The sequence below is a fragment of the Lathyrus oleraceus genome, chromosome 4 (assembly GCF_024323335.1).
Source record: "Lathyrus oleraceus cultivar Zhongwan6 chromosome 4, CAAS_Psat_ZW6_1.0, whole genome shotgun sequence".
Taxonomy (NCBI): domain Eukaryota; kingdom Viridiplantae; phylum Streptophyta; class Magnoliopsida; order Fabales; family Fabaceae; genus Lathyrus; species Lathyrus oleraceus.
Genome location: NC_066582.1, coordinates 194,448,552 through 194,466,845, shown reverse-complemented (window position 1 = coordinate 194,466,845; position 18,294 = coordinate 194,448,552). Strand labels below are relative to the sequence as shown.

Here is an 18,294-nt window from a genome sequence, read left to right as displayed (position 1 = left end):
GAGACATGGTTCTTTGTTCTAAACGCGTGTTAGGAATCACTTTGCTGATCATGGACAAAGGATGAATGAGTTTTTTTTTTTGTATTTTGTCTGGAAAATGGCATGCGTTATGATGAGATGCAGATGCAATGAAATGTGAATGAATGCAATGCAAGCCATGCATATTTGTGTTTTTTTATACACGGGTTCAAAAGTCCGAGGTACTGATAAATTTGATTGCTTTTCCAAAATGGGGTTCTCACCGGGTATGATCTAGGGCTTTGTTACAAAGGATCCCCAGAGTCATTGATTCACAAGAATGTTTGACGCTTACGGAAAATACTTTCCGGTCGTCAACTCCATCAAGGGAATCTATTCTGGGTGAGGTTCTCGTACCGACTCTTACGAAGTATTCACCTCGGGAGTCCGTACTACGCAACCATCGACTGGGTTCTAGACAGGGTACTCAGAGTCATGGATTCAAAAGACTGTTTGACGCTTACGGAAAATACTTTCCGGTCATCAACTCCATCTAGGGAATATATTCTGAGCGAGGTTCTCGTATCGATTCTTACGAAGTATTCACCTCGGGAATCCATAATATGCAACCATCACTTCTAGTTGGCCAAAGGTTCAATGTTCTAAAAGGTACTTAGAGTCATGGACCCCTTTGAAACATCGAAGCTTACGAGGTATACACCTCGGGCGACAATATTTGCCAAAGAATCTACTCTAAGTGAGGTTCTCGTACCGACTCTTACGAAGTATTCACCTCGGGAGTCCGTACTACTCAACCATCGTCCTATCTTATGTTTTTTCACTCTAGACTCGGGTGTAGAGTCTTTCCCACATGGTTTGCAATCAAATACCCAAATACCAACAATCACAATAGAACCAATATACAACAGATATATCAATATAATAATAAAGATAATAAAAAGCAATAAATAAGGAAAAGCCACACAATTAAACAAACAAAGGCACACAAACATCCTAACTAGGCTTGACTCGCTTAGGGAACGGGATTATCCCCAGCAGAGTCGCCATCTGTCGCACCTCGAAAAATGGGGATACGACTACAAAGCGAAACGCGATCGTACGCTCGCAATGATGGACTGAACAGAGTCGCCACCGAACTTTATTTATTCCCAAAAATGGGAAAGGGAAAATATCGATAAAACCCCTAAAAGAAAGGATAAGATATGGTCATCGCAACCAATATCAGGGTTCGGGAGTCGATTACGCAAGGGGAAGGTATTAGCACCCCTCACGTCCATTGTACTCAACGGGAACCATTAGGTTAGTTGTGTGCGTTATTGTTAGTTGAAATATTAGGCTTTTCAAGTTATTAGGTGGGAAAGAAAGAATAGGGTGAAAGGAGAATGTTTTTGGATTTTTGACGAAGGACTAAACCTAAGTTTTTTATTAGTGGGCCTGACAAGATTTACAAATCCTGCTCCTACGTATCTCAAAAGAGAAATCAAGGCTTACGTAGTTCTGGGTAGAAAAATGTTTGTTTGTTGGTCGATTTTAGCGAAAGCTATACTGTATTAATCGATAAAAACATTGTTTTACCCAAAACAGATGAGGAGTGGACGCATACCACACATCGAACGGATTTATAAATCTACATTCGGAAAAGCGTCATTTATCTCTACTCAACAATCTGGCCGAAATATTTTTTTGCATCCCCTTAAGACAATATATCTTTCATTTATAAAAAAGGTTTTTGATTAATCGCACGGCGGTGAGAAAAGAGTTTGATCGGTTGGATGTATTTTGAGTGATGGCGAGAACTTGGATGAGCGAGATATACATCTCGAATCCTAGTCTCAGGAGTGCGTGGTATATACCACGTTCCATTTCCATCTTATTTGCAAAAAATGTTTAATAAGAATTGAGTGTTTTGAATTTGATTGAGAAAGGGTTTGAAGAAACCGTATTGACAATTTTAGACGATGACGAGAGCTAAGATAGGCGAGGCATACGTTTCGAATCTTAATCTCAGGAGTGCACGGTATACACCATGTTCCATTTCCACCTTTATTGAAAAAGTGTTAAATAAGAATTAGGTATTTTGAGTTTTATTGTGAAAAATGACTTGACACCAGATCAAGTATTGATGGACGTTTAAGAGAAATTTGAATGAGTGTTTGAGAGAAAACAAAGTGGATAAATTTGGATGATGGCGAGAGCTAAGATAGGCGAGGCATACGTCTCGAATCTTAATCTCAGGAGTGCGCAGTATACACCACATTCCACTTCCATCTTATTGAAAAGGTCTTAACTATGAATTAATATTTTTTGAGTTTTTATTAAGAAAACTGGCTTGACGTTGAATCAAGCGTTTGATGAAAGTTTGAAAGAAATGGAATAGAATAGGAGGGAGAAATGAATTGATTTGTTTATTGAGAAAATACTCGACGTTGGATCGAGTCATTATTTTTGATCTTTTGGAAATGGTTGATTTTATTCTTGTGTTAGTATCTAACTAAACAGTCAAACAAACAAAGAAATAGAACAGTACAAAATTATTACACATCGGGGGAGTGGGGTACATTTTGTCAAATGGGGATTCAAAATCATGAAATAATTAAATCGGGCCCAAACAACAAATAATACAATGTATGAGTGTAAGTGCAAGAGAACTGGCTCATTGTAAGAAAGCCCAAGAGTAAGCTATGTGAGGTTGATGGCGATGCTTAAAAGCAATCGACTTACAAGGGTATGAAAATGGGCTCGACATTGAATCGAGAAAAGCGTGATTCTAATAGTTTAAAGCGGTTTGAATGGATGATGAAATTAAAGGAAACCAAACTTGTGTTATTAAATAATAATGAAACTATGAGTATAGAAGAAATTATAATAAAACATAAACATGAAAAAAATGAATGCTAAAAGAAATAAAATGCTATATATGGGTATCGAACCCACTCCACTAAAGACCATGAAACTGCCCTCTCTCCACTAGACCATTTATGATTAGCTATTATTTACAAAAACAACTTGGGTATATAAACAGAACTAGCTGAAGATAGTTTAGAAAACAAATTAATTAAAATGAGATGGGCTACTGTTACTGGACCACCTAACTAAATGATGGAAGAATATGAAACACAACCATAGCCGCCTGGCTGTTGGTTTTTCAAAAGAAAAATTAATTGGTAAAGATAAACATAAATATGTTACTAATACCCATAAGCCAAAGTTAATGACCAACTAAGGGAAACTAAATGGTCACTTAAATGGATTTAACAGTCTGTTTAATAAAGAGCAAATAAACAAAAAAAGAAAAGGAAAAGTGAGGACGCAAATGAAATCCAGAACTCATCGTCCTCCTCCCAAATTTCGTTCTCAGAATCTCTCTATCTCACACCTCTCTCAATCGCGTTCTCCATCCTCGCGTCCTCTCAACCTCACTTCTCTCAATCTCTCTCGCTAACAAACCCTCTCTCACAGCCGCTCAAATGCATCTCTCCTTCGCTCTCAACCTCGCGTCTCTCTCACAATCGCTCACCTCTACCCAAGAAATACACGAATTTATGGTTTCAAAAGAGGGTCGAGTGAAAATCTCACCTTCGACGGTGACAACGGCTCAGGTGATGCTTAAATCCTCTTCCTTCGCCTCTTCAAATACTGGTTTCTTTTTGATTTGGGGATTAGGGTTCTTGGTGGAGTCCGCCTCTCAATTTTTTCGTCCCAGGCTCTCTCGCTTATGACCCTCTTCTCTCCAATAAATTAGGGTTTCAATTTGGTCTTTGGTGATCCAAGAAGTAACTCTGCGAAGTCCTTTCGGTGCTCAGAATCGGATCGTCTTGTTTGATGCTAGATTTGGAAACGGTAATCTGAGCCTGTGCTTTTCCTTTGAACTTTTGTCTCCATTCCATTTTGGGATTATTTCTTGAATTTTAACGCTTTGCTAATGGCTTCATGTTTTACTGCAGTGAAATTTGGAGCGTTCATGAGTAACTTTGGTTTTTTACGTGGCTCTCATTCTGTTCTTCTTGCTTTCTATTTTTTGTTACAATTTGCGTTTGGTTTTACTCATGGCATGCTGTAGGTTGCTGCTTTTTGGATGCCGGTTCCGTTGCGGTTTTCGATACATTGTTGTGGAATTTGGAGGAACCAAACTAATTCAAGAGGTTAAGGTGAGTTTTTTGATGCTGTTATGTTCTTTTCAATTTCTGTTGTGGCTTTTGTAACCGAAACATGGACTGCTGTGATGTTGCAAGTTGCGTGTCAGATACCGTATAGTTCACCTGAGGCTGCTGCACCATTGACAATTGAGTTGTGGCTGAGTGAATCACTAATAACCAAACTTCCATTCACACAAAGACCGGAAGGATGGCAGAGTTAGTCACATAGCCCATTCCAAAAAACCAAAGCAACTAGCTTCCTAATGAAACTAGCTGCAAATTCCTCCAATTCATTGTAAAGCGCAGTCGTGCTCCCATCCACCTGGATACTGTAAGTTTCCTGGAGAATACTTATTCAATGTATCAATTGCAGGATATTGTCTTTAGATTGGTTCTTCTTGTTGTGACCATAACTTGGATTTCCCAATGCTTTCCAAGTTCTTTATACACTTGAGATGTTTGCAAAGCCAACTCACGTGTTGGGACCAAAATAACGACTTGACTAAAATTATTATCCTGATCAATTTTTTTTCGTGCAGGAATGCAAAATGCAACTGTTGTTATGCGGGATAGATTTACATCTTCGGTTGGTTCTTTGCAGGTCACGTACGCACGGAAAGGATTAGCATGAAGGCTCTCACTTGCAGCTGCCAGATTGTCTTGGTTCTGCAGGACTATGGCTTGAAGGGCATGGAGACATGGTGTCATAGGCTGCAACATAGTTGGTAAGACCTACTTTCAGACCATAGTAAGGAAGTTCTTGCGCATAAGCCTCTCTTCTCTGGAACTTGACTTGAAAACTCTTGAAGTAAGCTTTGCTTGAATATTTATTTTGACACTTCGCTTCCTTGATCGATTTGGTAGGTTGATGGCTCGAGTACTTGGACCCGTAGCAGATTTGAGGATCATGGTGGTTATACCTTTGTAACATGTTTCCACTGCAGTTTTTGGTTCAAATGAGGCTTGGTGATTGTTGTCTACTGCAGGGTCCAAGACAAATGAAATGGTGTTTGGATGCGGCTACGAAGCGCATTGGATAGGGGGCTGTTTTAAAGAGGCAATTATGTTTTACTAGGAGATGGATCTGCATCAAATCAAAAAGCTCCTCTAACTCTATTTCTTTTTGGCTTTCAAACCCAAGAGAATGCCTCCTCTTTTGTATCCGTTTTACCTTGCTCTGATGCTGGATTCGATTTCTCAAAGATTTGAATTTTAGTTGTAGCTTGGTATTAACATTGAAAATCTGGAGTTCAAAGACCTAGATGGAGTATTTCCTTAGATTGTACTTGTAGGATTTATTTAATGTGATGAACTTGTAAGGAAATGTTGTGAAATGTAATTTGGAACATGACTTTGTAATTCATGGAAATGTTGTAATGCTTGTGTAATGTCATGGTTTATGTAGATATGTATGTTCCAATTTGGTTCATGGTTATGTAATGACCTATATATGAATGTATGGTTGAATATGATTTTGAATGTATGGTATTAATGAATGAAGGAAAATTCGGTTGATACTTGATTTGATTTGAATTTGGAGAAATGGTATGGAATTTTGAAATTAATTTGTGATTGTAATTTGAACTTGGTCGAAGTGTTTGCAAAAATGTAATAAGAATGGTGAGACCTTGGTTTATGAAATGGGTGTTTGGTTATAAAATGGATATGGATTTTTAGAAATAGTCCAAGACTAATCTAAATGTCAATTAAAAATCAAAAAATCAATAAAAGCCAATTAAAATCAAATTAATCTATAATTTGTTAAAACTACTTTGATATCAAATTCTAACATTTATTTGGAAATTAAAAATCAATTAGAGTTTGAATCATTAGTAAAAACACAATTAAGATTAAATTGAAATTTGGAATTAGACTTAATTAAAATCAAATTGAAAATAAAAAAATCAAATATTTAGAATCCATTTTATAATCAAAAAACACCATGATCAAGAAACTAGATAATGACCAATGTCTATCAAAAAAATATGGATTTGGGAATGGATGGTTGCCTTTGGTCATGAATGTATGCAAATGAACTTTAGGCCAAGTGCCAAATGAAAAAATAAAAAATGAAAAAAAATAAGGACCAAAATCGGGGTATGACAAAATGCATCTTTGTAAAATTCCCAGAAGTATACCTCTGATTGTGTTTTGAGTGATATAATGGTCTCCAGATCTCCCCTTTTCCCCATTTCTAGCAGAACTTCCTCTAAACCAAAAGAAAATGTGTGTGTGAGAAACACCAAATCCAGAAATTTTCAACCTTTCTCAAACTTTCTACTGCATTGTGCATAAGCTTTTTCAATCAATACTCAAGTCCATTCAATCCAAGAGCTTCCACTTCTCACATTTGGTAAGTTTTTTCATTTTTTTTGTGATTTGTGATGCATGCAATAATAAATAGGTTGTTTAAGTTACATTAGATTATAGTTACACTCATAATACATAGTTTGTTGAGTCATGCATTAACATTTAAAGCATATGGCATGATGCATTTCTGTGTTTTCTTCCATTTTTGTATTTTAAGAAAATACGTAAGTGCACTTTAGTATTTTATCTAAGTTTCATTTTCCTGAGTTACAGAAGTGAACTTCTGTATTATATTTGCACTGTTTGATTTTGCATGTCTTTCATCTGAGTTTGATTTTGTCTGTATTGTTTGATTTTGTATCTCTGTCATCTGGTTTAATTATAGGTAAAATGGTTGACAACCAATATTAATTAAGAAACAATAGAATTTCCAAACATGCATTTGTTCACAAGGAGAAGGCTAGACCCTCGTGATCACCAGCTGTGTTAGTTCATTTGATGCAAAAACATCGTCTTCCAGAGTTTAGTTGCCTCCTACTTCATCTTCCCGGTGGCACGTGGCACCTATTGCTTCCCCAAAAATAACCAATTTAAATCTTTAGTGTCAAATGACTTTCGATATTTCCTGACGTTATCACTATCCTACGCTCGTAGTAACAGATAAATAGATTAAGTTTGGAAAAATTGCGTTAAAACCAAAACATCCCAAAATTGTAATCCCAAAGAAATAGTGGACAAAGTACCGTCAAATGATGGTCTTCGCATTCTAGTACAAACAAACTAGCTAGACATGATTACGGTAAATAAAAAGGCATTTGGTTTGGATTTAGAATTAAACATAACGACGATTTTAAATAAAGTGGTTTAAAGGCAAAGGCAGGGAAATTAAATTAGGGGAAACAAAATGCGGTAAATAAAATACGGGAAAATAAAGCAAGGAAACTAAATAGATAAGACAGTTAAAGTGTAAATAAAGCTGAATAAAATAAGAACCTATTCCAATCGAAGACTTGAATCTGATACAATGCGGGTAGGCGGAAATAAACTTCGACGGAATGTAAATGCGGGAAGATAAATAACCTCAAAATAAAAGTGCTCCAAGCTTGATACACGAACAAAATGCGATAACCCATTTGATGTAAGGAGTTAAAGCTCAAATGATACTGAATGTATGGCTTATGTTGGTGCTAAGCTTGAATACTCTAAAAAGAAAAGTAAAATGACTATTTATAATAATTCTAAGCCCTAAAATGATATGTGAAACCTTCTTAATTCGTGGGAGAAAAAATAGTGAAACATGGGAAGAGTGGAAGACCAAGCAATGCCCCTTTTCAACTGCAACGCAAAAACAAAGGATGGAGAACGCCATCCCCTGCATGGTGAACACCATCTTCGTAACATGGGCGTGACCAAATCTTTCGACCATTGAAACGTGGGACACATCATTCTTCTGGTGGCTAACTCTATGGCGAATTCCATGTAGGTCACCTTAAGTGCAAATTTCCACTTTTTTATCGTTTTTCATCGTTTTGCATCTGAATTGCTTCCTTTCTTCGCACATGGACCATTTATGGCTAAACACCTGAAATATAGACAAAGTACCCACTTAACAATGAAAATAGAGGTAAAACAATAATAAATCATGTACGAAACGAGTCAAAATAATGGTATAATATGGTGTTATCATCTATGTATGCAAAACATGCTGCTAGGCATATGTGTTATGATATTTGAAATTTTTGAAAATGATGTTTTTTTATAGCATCGTGATGCTTTAAAATGCATCAACCACAATAGGAAGATTGTGAAGCTGCAGCAATCTGAAGACCAATGGTTTCATGATGCCATACAACTATCTAGACTACTAGATTTATGCATGTCTGATTATACTGTAATTAACCATGGTATGTTGTAAGCTTTTGTGGAGAAATGCCACATAAAGATGTCATATTTTCATCTTTCACATGGTGATATGTCCATCACAATAGATGATGTGTCACCCCTGCTACATCTTTCGATCAGGGGAAGATTATTAGGCCACTCTAGATGCAGTAGACCTGAGGCACTATAGATGATGGTGACCTAATTGGGATCTGATCAAAGTGATGTCCAAAAGGAGATGGATGACACCAGATGATGTCATGCTAGATTTCTATTTCTAGATTACCTATACATAAACCACTTGGCCGCGATAGTGGATGCTGATGCACATATTTTGGATCATAGAGCATGTGCATTGAGGTCATACCTCATGTATTTAATTAGCACATCCATATTTCTGTACAAAAGTACCTATCATGCTGATGTGTACAACTAGAGGGTCGCTTGTTTGGTTTACTTGTTCTCAAAGTTATGTAAAGCTCGTCTTTTGAAGACTAGACAAATGACACCAAACTCCATGCTATTTATGGTAATATATTTTCACCTTTACTGTTACTAATATTTTATAACAAGTATGCTACACCATTACTAATATTTCATTTGTATAATTTTTAGGTTGAATCCTCCAGCACTTTCCACGCATCTCAGGCTGGTCATATGTGTGACTACTATTAGGATTTACCATGTGCTTGCGCATTCGTCCTGCTTATAGGGAATCAAGTGATCAAAGTGTTTCTTGACCGCACTGCATCAAATGATATAAGCTACACACCGTACGACAATCGCTGTCAGACGTGTCCCTTGGATAACATAGTCTTCTACTCCTAATGGTTGACTTATGGGTCACACCTGATTTATCCACATCTGCTTGAGTGAGTCATGCACCAATTCGTGTTTCTACATGGTATTCTTAGAGACTCTGCAGTGTATGCTCCTCTTAGTGTCGCCCGTAGAGACGTTTATGCGATATTTGATTATTTATATAATTATTTGGTACTAGAGGAAGCACGAAGTGTGTCAGCTCCTTAGTCATGAAGTAGTGCATTCGACTACATCCAATGGTATTTCAGAGTGTCACATCCTTACATGACACCAAATGCTTACAGAGATGCACCTACGCCAACTCATCAAGAGACATTAGAGGATGAACATGATAGGAAAGATTATGTCGTTGATGTATTAATTACATGTCATCGTATTATGGATATTGTGCGGGTGGGTATATAAAGAGAAGAGTTTCTAGAAGGCACTCTTGTGAGGGCTACTATAGAGACCATTCTATCAGAGACACGAAATATGTTGCAGTACTCGAGGCAGAGAAGGAAAAATGGGTTAGATATACCTAGTAGTTCACTTTTACTTCTATTTTGATATTATGTATATTATGGTTTGTAATTTGTCAACAATGACGTTTGAATATGGATTGATTATAATATATGACATTTTAATTGAATTACATCAATGTATAATTTAAGTGACAACAAATTTATTTTTGATAGTATACTTAATATAAATGATCACATTTTACTTGAATTACATCTTTGTATAGTAATTGACAACAAATTTATTTTGATAATATACTTAATATAAATGACCTATAATATAAAATATTTTTAAAAATATTAAATTTATAAAAATTGTGTAAGGGTTATGACGGAAGTAAACTTTCACCTGAATTGTGAAATAAACACACTATCAAGAATTTAAAATGTGTTCAAAATTATTACAAAATGCACATACGGACTGACCCGTTTATACGTGTACAAAAATACATTTACTAACTTTTTTTTGTTGACAAAATGAGATAAATAACTCACTATCGAATGAATATGGTTGATTTGAAATGCACACAAAAATATACTTTCGAATTGATAAAAGATACTCCCTCCGTCTTATAAAAGTGTCTCATTTACATTTTTTCTCTGTCTTAAAATAATTGTCCTTTTATAATATCAATATAGTATTTATTATTATTTTTCCATTATCATATCCATATTTATTAACTTTCTCTTTATCCAATCATTCTTTTAACTATAATTAATAAGGATATTCTTGTAAAAGATATTAGTTTTATCATCAAAATCAATGCATCCCATCATTTTTTTAAAAACATTGAATTGTTCAAATAAGACATTTTTTATGAGAATGAAATAGTAACTTTGAATTTTAAAAAGTGGCTCTTCATCCCTACTTAGGAAGAGCAAACCCTGCAAAAACACAATAATAGAATTCTTAGTTGTGGTTTTTACCGTAGATCCAATGGATGGATCCTACGTGATGAATGACTTCATAGCTATGCCGTGTGAAATTAGTTCAAATCTATTCTTCATTTTGTTTGTACTAAGAAGTTTGCTGACCGTGTCAAACAATTGTCATTTGTACACTTCCATCTATTAGCCGCGTATGAGAATGACGTCATTCTAAAAGTCTAAAAGTCATCTACTTGTATTTTGTTTTCTGTCTTACCAAACAGCTTGCAATATTTAAGGTAAGGGAAAAATGACCATACGGCAAGGTTAACGAAGGTTACTACGCAATGAGCGGGAAAAACACGAACAAGAACAAAACTTATCATTCTTTTTCTTGCTTATATAAATATCGCATCTTATATGTTTGCTTCAATTTCATATAACCAAACAACAAAGGTTCCATATACTACTTTTCAGGTTCTAAACTTTCAATTTGTGTAATCAAATTCATGAGTAGCGCTACACATATTCTTTCCCTTACAACAAGATTTCATGATATCTTGATTAAGATATCACAAATTGTTGAAAAAGCTAGAAACAACAAACGTACAAGAACATTGTTGAGATCAACTTTAAAGGATTTAACTCCTCTTGTTAAAGACATTAACCAATACAATCAACACTTGAATCAACCTAGAGCTGAAATTAACTCTCTCTTACAAGAAAATGTTGCATGCAAATGCTCTTCTCACAATACCTTGTGGAACAAGTGTCTCTCATTGTTCAGGAATGGTTCTTATGTTGTTGACGAAGATTCACAATCTCTTACCGTAAAGGATGTTAAAGAGACGCTTTATAAAGTCAGAGAGATTCTTGAGCTTATCAACAATGAAAATTTTGAACACAAACTTAATGAAGATGGAGAACCACCAATTAAGAGTCCTTTTGGTATTCCTGAAAATCCAGAATTCACTGTTGGGTTGGATATACCGTTTACGAAGCTGAAAATGGAGCTTCTTAAGGATGGTAGTTCCACCCTTGTGTTGACCGGTTTGGGAGGATTGGGAAAAACCACTTTGGCTACAAAGCTTTGTTGGGATGAACATGTTAAGGCTAAATTCAAGGAGAATATGATATTTGTCACCTTCTCTAAAACACCGATGTTGAAGATTATAATCGAAAGACTATTTGAACATTGTGGATATCATCCGGTGCCTGAGTTTCAAAGTGATGAAGATGCTGTCAATAGATTGGGACTTCTGCTGAAGAAAGTTGAGGGAAGTCCACTTTTGTTGGTTCTGGATGATGTTTGGCCTAACTCAGAAACCTATATTCAGAAACTTCAATTCCAGATATCAGATTTCAAAATTCTGGTCACTTCAAGAGTTGCATTTGCAAAATTAAGCACAACAAGTGTCTTAAAACCTCTAGTTCACAAAGATGCAGTAACACTTTTCCATCACTTTGCTCAGATGGAAAAAGATAATTCAAATGTTCTCGACAAAGATCTCGTCGAAAAGGTACTTGCTCTTTTTTTAGTCGTTATCTATACTTGCTTTTTATCTTAAAGTTGTTCATTTGAGATAGACGCAACAAGATAAAAAGCATGCGTAAGTCATAATCCTTGGATGTACTAACCATACCTGCTTTCACTCAAATGCAGGTTGTGAAAAATTGCAAAGGTTTACCGATTGCCATCAAAGTGACTGCAACATCACTCAGAAATCGGCCCTATGACTTTTGGCGAAAGATAGTGAAGGAACTATCACAAGGTCATTCTAACACTGAATTAATTACTGATATCCTCCAAAAGGTATTAGATGTTTTGGAAGATAATCTCATACTCAAAGAGTGTTTCAAAGACCTAGCCTTATTTCCCGAAGACCATAGAATTCCTGTTGTTGCTCTTATGTATATGTGGACAGAGTTGTATGATCTAGATGACAATGGAATAGAAGCAATGGAAATCATCAACAAATTAAGCTCCATGAATCTGGCTCATGTCTCAATAGCAAGGTACAATCGCTATTTTTATTTTCTTCTAGGCCACCTAAATCCTTGAATATGTTTAAGTTCTTAACCTCTTCTCATTTACCAGGAAAAATGCAAGTGACGCAGACGATTACAACTACAATAGCCATTTCATCACCCTTCATGATCTTGTAAGAGATCTTGGAATTTACCAAAGCACCAAAGAACCAATTGAGCAGAGAACAAGAATGATCATTGATATGAATGAAAATAAACGTGAATGGTGTATCGGGGAGAAGCAGCAAGGCCTGTTGATCCGTATATTGTCAAAATTTCTTGGTTTGTGCGTGAAACAAAATCGCCAGCAGCTCGATTCCCGAATATTGTCTATATCAGCTGGTTAGTAATATTTGTACCATCATCTAAACTATATGCTCACATAGTAAAAACTAAAATTTGCTACTAAACATCATGCTGCAATCTTCATTCATTTGTTTTCCATGGTTGATCTTGTATGTTTCACGTTTGCAGATGACACTTGTGCATCGGATTGGTCTCAAATTGAAACAGCTCAGGCTGAGGTTCTTATATTAAATCTCCATACAAAGCAGTACTTATTTCCGGAGTCAATGGAGAAAATGAGTAAGCTAAAAGTTCTGATAATCACAAACTACGGTATCCATCCATCTGAGCTGAACAACTTTGAGCTACTCGACTGTTTACACAGCCTGACAAGAATCAGACTAGAGCGGATTTCCGTTCCTTCCTTTGGAACATTGAAGAATCTGAAAAAACTATCGCTCTATATGTGTCATACAAGTCTCGCTTTTGAAAAGGGTAGCATGGTGATTTCAGATGCATTTCCTAATCTAGAAGAGTTGAACATAGATTACTGCAAAGATTTGGTGGTATTGCCTAATGCAGTATGTGATATCACCCCATTAAAGAAACTCAGTGTTACTAATTGCCACAAACTTTCTTCACTTCCTCAAGATATTGGAAAATTGGAGAATTTAGAACTTCTAAGGCTGAGTTCCTGCACTGATTTAGAAGAGATACCGAATTCCATTGGAAAGCTTTCAAATCTAAGGCATCTTGACATCTCAAACTGCATAAGTCTTTCAAATTTACCGGAGGAATTTGGTGATATTTGCAATCTAAGGAATCTGTACATGGCAAGTTGTGGAAGTTGTGAGTTGCCATTCTCAGTCATCAATCTTTTGAATTTGAAGGTGATAACGTGCGATGAAGAGACGGCTGCTTCATGGGAAGCTTTCCAAGCTATGCTTCCCAATATGAAGATAGAGGTTCCTCATGTTGATGTTAACTTAAACTGGCTTCATTCAATTATCTCCTAAGACCTCTTCTCTAAATAACTTCTTTCACTGTTTGTTATTTCTAATACATGTTTGTAAGTAATTTTTTTTGTAAATACTGTGCTAATTGTTGCATAATATATATTTGATATATATTCTTTGTATTTTTTGACATGTAATGTCATTAATGTATATGAAATAAAGCTAGTTGATGCATAATAAATTATTGAAAGTGTTTCTTTCTTTGTTTATCACCTTTCAAGCTTTATCTTCCTTTGTTCTGATTTGGTTCTTCACAAATTTGATTTATGCCTTGCAATCTTGTAAAATTTATGTTTACTTGAAAACAAGTGCCGCAAGAAGTTTAGTTGCTTAGGTTAGGGTAACCGTAAGTCTGCAATTTGTTTCGAAGTATCCAATGTTAAAGTTGTTAAATGTAATTCAAATTTAATTTGTTAGTTTCAATTTTATTTGAGTTTCATTTAGGTTTAGACTAGTGTATATAAATCCAAAGTTACTTATAATTGTAATAAATTTGAGATTTTGAGAAGAAATTGAGTTAGTTATAAAAAAAATTCTCTTCTGCAATTCTTCCAATTGTTCATCTTCTTCTTGTGCAACAATAAAGTTTTGTTGTTAATTCTAACAATTGGCATCTTGAGTCTCGGTTCGATTCACAGGAAAACACGAGTGTACGTGAGATATGTGATTGATTTCGTTTCTCAAGTTCACACTGAATTAAAGATCAATCGAAGAGAATCACAATCTTGAATCTCAGGGATTGGGAAACACGAGTGTTGGTGAGAACTGAGTGATATGCACAAGAACGAAGATGAACGGCGGAAACGGTAGCTTGAATACAAAGCTTTCAGTATTCGACAGACAGAATTGAAATTGATGGCTGATTCAAATGCGTGTGTTATTTGGCGCTCAAGATGTTCTTGGTCTCGTCAATGATGGTTACACGCCGATTGAAGAAAATGAAACAGAAGCGTAAAGAAATGTGCAACGTGAAACGAGAAAGAAAGATCAGAAGACATTGTTCTATATCCATCGGTGTGTGGATACGAAGGTGTTTGAGAAGAGTGTGGACTCGATGACCACGAAGGCAGTGTGGGATATGTAACACCACATAACTCCACGCTTAATATCATAAAATAAAGCACATAGCAAGCACATATTCACATTTAGGATGTTACTCGTCATCAAAAACACCTGTTCTATAACACATATTCAATAAAATAAAACATTCACCTACACCTGTCATCGCATGCTCACCTTCAGTTAGGGTATTATCGCAACGAAATTTCATCACTAAACATGCATCACATTAATATAAATCTCGTAAATTTACTTTACTTAAATTAAAAAATTCATGGCATAAGCCTCAACGATTAACAAAACTCAAAACATTGAGAGTGGATCATCCAACTCTCTATTAATAAAACATAATGATAAAATAAACAACGTTCGTGCGCCCAGTGTTACAGATCAGAGCAACATAAATCTAAAAATACGTAAAAATGAAAAAGAGAAGAATAGCCTCAACGCCATCCTTCAACTCTAATTAGCTCGTCATATACTTGCTTATGTGTACCCCGAAGAGGAGCACATGACACAACAACAACAAAGGGGTGAGAATTCACACCAATATGATAAACGACATAAACTGCAAGGTAAAATCACAAACATCTACATGTATATTCCATCAAACACACAAAAACATTCTCACATCCAACTCATCATCATACACATTGTATTCACACATTAATCATTTAAACTTATACAATGAGACTCATAACGTCAACTAGACTCATATGCATGTGGTACCGTATCATCAACAATTGGTTCACTCAGGAACCGAGTTCTCCCATCTCGAACCCCGAATCCACCCTGCTCAAATTCAGGACAAGTCACCAATCCACCCTACTCGGATTGTAACTTGCCTCTTTCATCAACAACAATGACATAATGAATGCATGTCACAACACGTCAATGCAACAAAAACATAATGTTTAAAGTCCTCTCCCAACAATAAAAAAAACATACATTGACCAAACGATAATAGTTACTCTCCCGAACTATCATCCCACAATAACATACTCACAGTTCAACAACATAATCCATGCTCACACAACAGCGTATCATCCTCACAATTCACAGAAATTAACATAACATCATCATATAATTATATTCAATAATTATATTATAACTCAAAAATTATCAATAACTGAGTAAAATTGTATTATTACTCAGGAGCTCGAAAATCAACCATACATGCTCAAAACGTCTCAACAGATTATTTTTATTAATTTATTCTATACTCTTAACTCATCAAAAGTGATAACAATATGTAATTATACTCAAGATAGTTTCGAAAGAACTCTAAACAACTCTACAATAATTTCTGAAACTCTAAAATAATTATAAAGTGCTAAAAAGTGATCTACGGTCAACTCTTACCTATAAAAGAACACTTATAAACTCAATTGATTGTTCTAACAACTCTATTGACAACTCTAAATAATAAATATCTCCAACTCAACTCTAAAATATTATAATTTATAATATTAATTTATTATTACTATTATTATTAAATAAAATAAATCTCATCAAATGTAACTCTAAACGACTCGAAAACAACTCTCTATATATGTCAGAGTTACTCAAAACAAATAAAAATATGACTCTAAAGTACTATAAAATATTCAATTGACAACTCTTGCACAATTGAAAATGACTCAAAATAGTCAACTCAACCCCCTAAACTCATCAATAGAGTAACTCACGATTATTATTATTTGTGTCAGACCATCAACAGGGTAATAACTCTTAATACTAAAGCATACCAACACAATTCTAAAACATATCAAAGTTATTCATATAGTAACTATGACAACTCTAAGGTAATAAATCTCCCTCTTAAATTTTTAAGATAACTCTAAAATTTGTCAGAGTTTCTCAAAGGCAACTCTAAAACATATCAAACTACCAATTACATTCTCACAACTATATACAACTCAAAACTACTTAACAACTCTAAACTCACCAAACAACCCCAAAATCATGTCTCATACTAATCATACACCATATTCGAATAATTATTTAAAATATCAAACCGAGTCAGAATCAAACAAATGAATTTGTTCTAAAAATTTTAGAGAGTATATTTTAAAAATATGATTTTTTATTTCAGAACTTAATACACTAATCAGTTCAGTTTAATCGAACAATAATAACAAGTACTCGTATCGGGCATAATGTTTCACCTGACTTCAAAATGACGCCAAACATTATATACTTATGAGAAAATTATGAAAAATTCTAGTTGAAATATCATTAAACCCTCTTTTCAACGCACTTAGTTGCACCTCAAAAGGAGTTACGAAACTCAAGTTCTACTCGTTTCAGTTCAGACCTATCGCAAATATTTTTTTGCATAAACTCTAAAACAAAATGTCTGACTTCAAAATAGCATGAAAACTTATATACTCGTGATAAAATTATGAAAATCTCCAGTTTAAAAAATAATTAAATTATCTTTCTAACACAACTGACGGCATCCCAAAAGGATTTACCAAACACAAGTTATGTATGAAATAAGACAATCAATATTCTCCTGCGTTTTTCTGCGATTTTCTTATGAAAATTTCACTCCTAAACCCAATTTATTCAACCCAAACATATCTCCACTCAATTGTAAACATGGATTATCATAAAATAATACTACTCAGAATAGAATATTTAGCACATATTATTCTCAAAACCTTCAAAACATCAACAATGGTATAATCACGAAAACAATTGATAACAGAATATTTAGTACATATTAGCACATGAATTGGATCATCAAATTCATCACATAAAAACAGATCATCACCAATTTCAAAATTCATAGCAATCAAACAATATCCTATTAGAGGTTAAAGACTCTTCAATTCTACCTCTTATGCATATATATGTTATTGCATCAATACTCCTCCTTACCTGGTTATCCTAGCAGCAATTGAAAAATTATTATTTGATGTTCTTCTCTCATAACCTCTTTGCATTCTCTTTCTGAATCCCTTGTTCTAGCATATTTCTCTTGTTTTCAAATAGAAAACTCACCATAGCATCTCAACTTCCTTTTTATAATAACAAAAACCCTTAAATTGAATTTCTCCCTTCTACCCCCGTTTATTCACAAAATTTCCACTTTGTCCTTTCCCTTTGAATTCTATTTACTCTTATCATTTTAATCATAATAAAAAATACTAAGATATAATAATAATATACTTAGGATGATTCTATTAATAGTTATAATTATTACCCAACCTTAATCATCTCTTACTCCTTCCTCCTTTCTACTTCTCGCAATCTTACTTTTGACCAAATTTCTCATGTTTCTCATATTAAATGAAATAGATCACCAAATAATATTATTTTATTTATTAAATAATTCTAAAATAGTTCCAATCAAATTCTACTAACCTCTGCCCACTCTTTAGACCCCTATCTCATGAACATACA

At 34.7% G+C, this 18,294-nt stretch overlaps 1 protein-coding gene and 1 long non-coding RNA gene across 2 annotated transcripts; one reads left to right on the top strand and one right to left on the bottom strand.

The window, feature by feature from the left end:
• The first annotated feature begins 10,821 nt into the window (after positions 1 to 10,821).
• Positions 10,822 to 14,341, top strand: LOC127074483 (probable disease resistance protein At5g66900). The gene is made up of 4 exons (XM_051015811.1): positions 10,822 to 12,015; positions 12,159 to 12,511; positions 12,594 to 12,865; positions 12,998 to 14,341. Exons 1-4 carry the CDS (start codon positions 11,005 to 11,007, stop codon positions 13,822 to 13,824), a joined length of 2,463 nt encoding a protein of 820 aa, XP_050871768.1. The 5' UTR covers positions 10,822 to 11,004; the 3' UTR covers positions 13,825 to 14,341.
• Positions 14,342 to 15,459: 1,118 nt separating this feature from the next.
• Positions 15,460 to 17,869, bottom strand: LOC127074484 (uncharacterized). The gene is made up of 2 exons (XR_007786016.1): positions 17,770 to 17,869; positions 15,460 to 15,730 (listed from the first exon to the last, which is right to left on the bottom strand). It is a non-coding gene; the product is annotated as an uncharacterized LOC127074484 (long non-coding RNA).
• Positions 17,870 to 18,294: the final 425 nt, after the last annotated feature.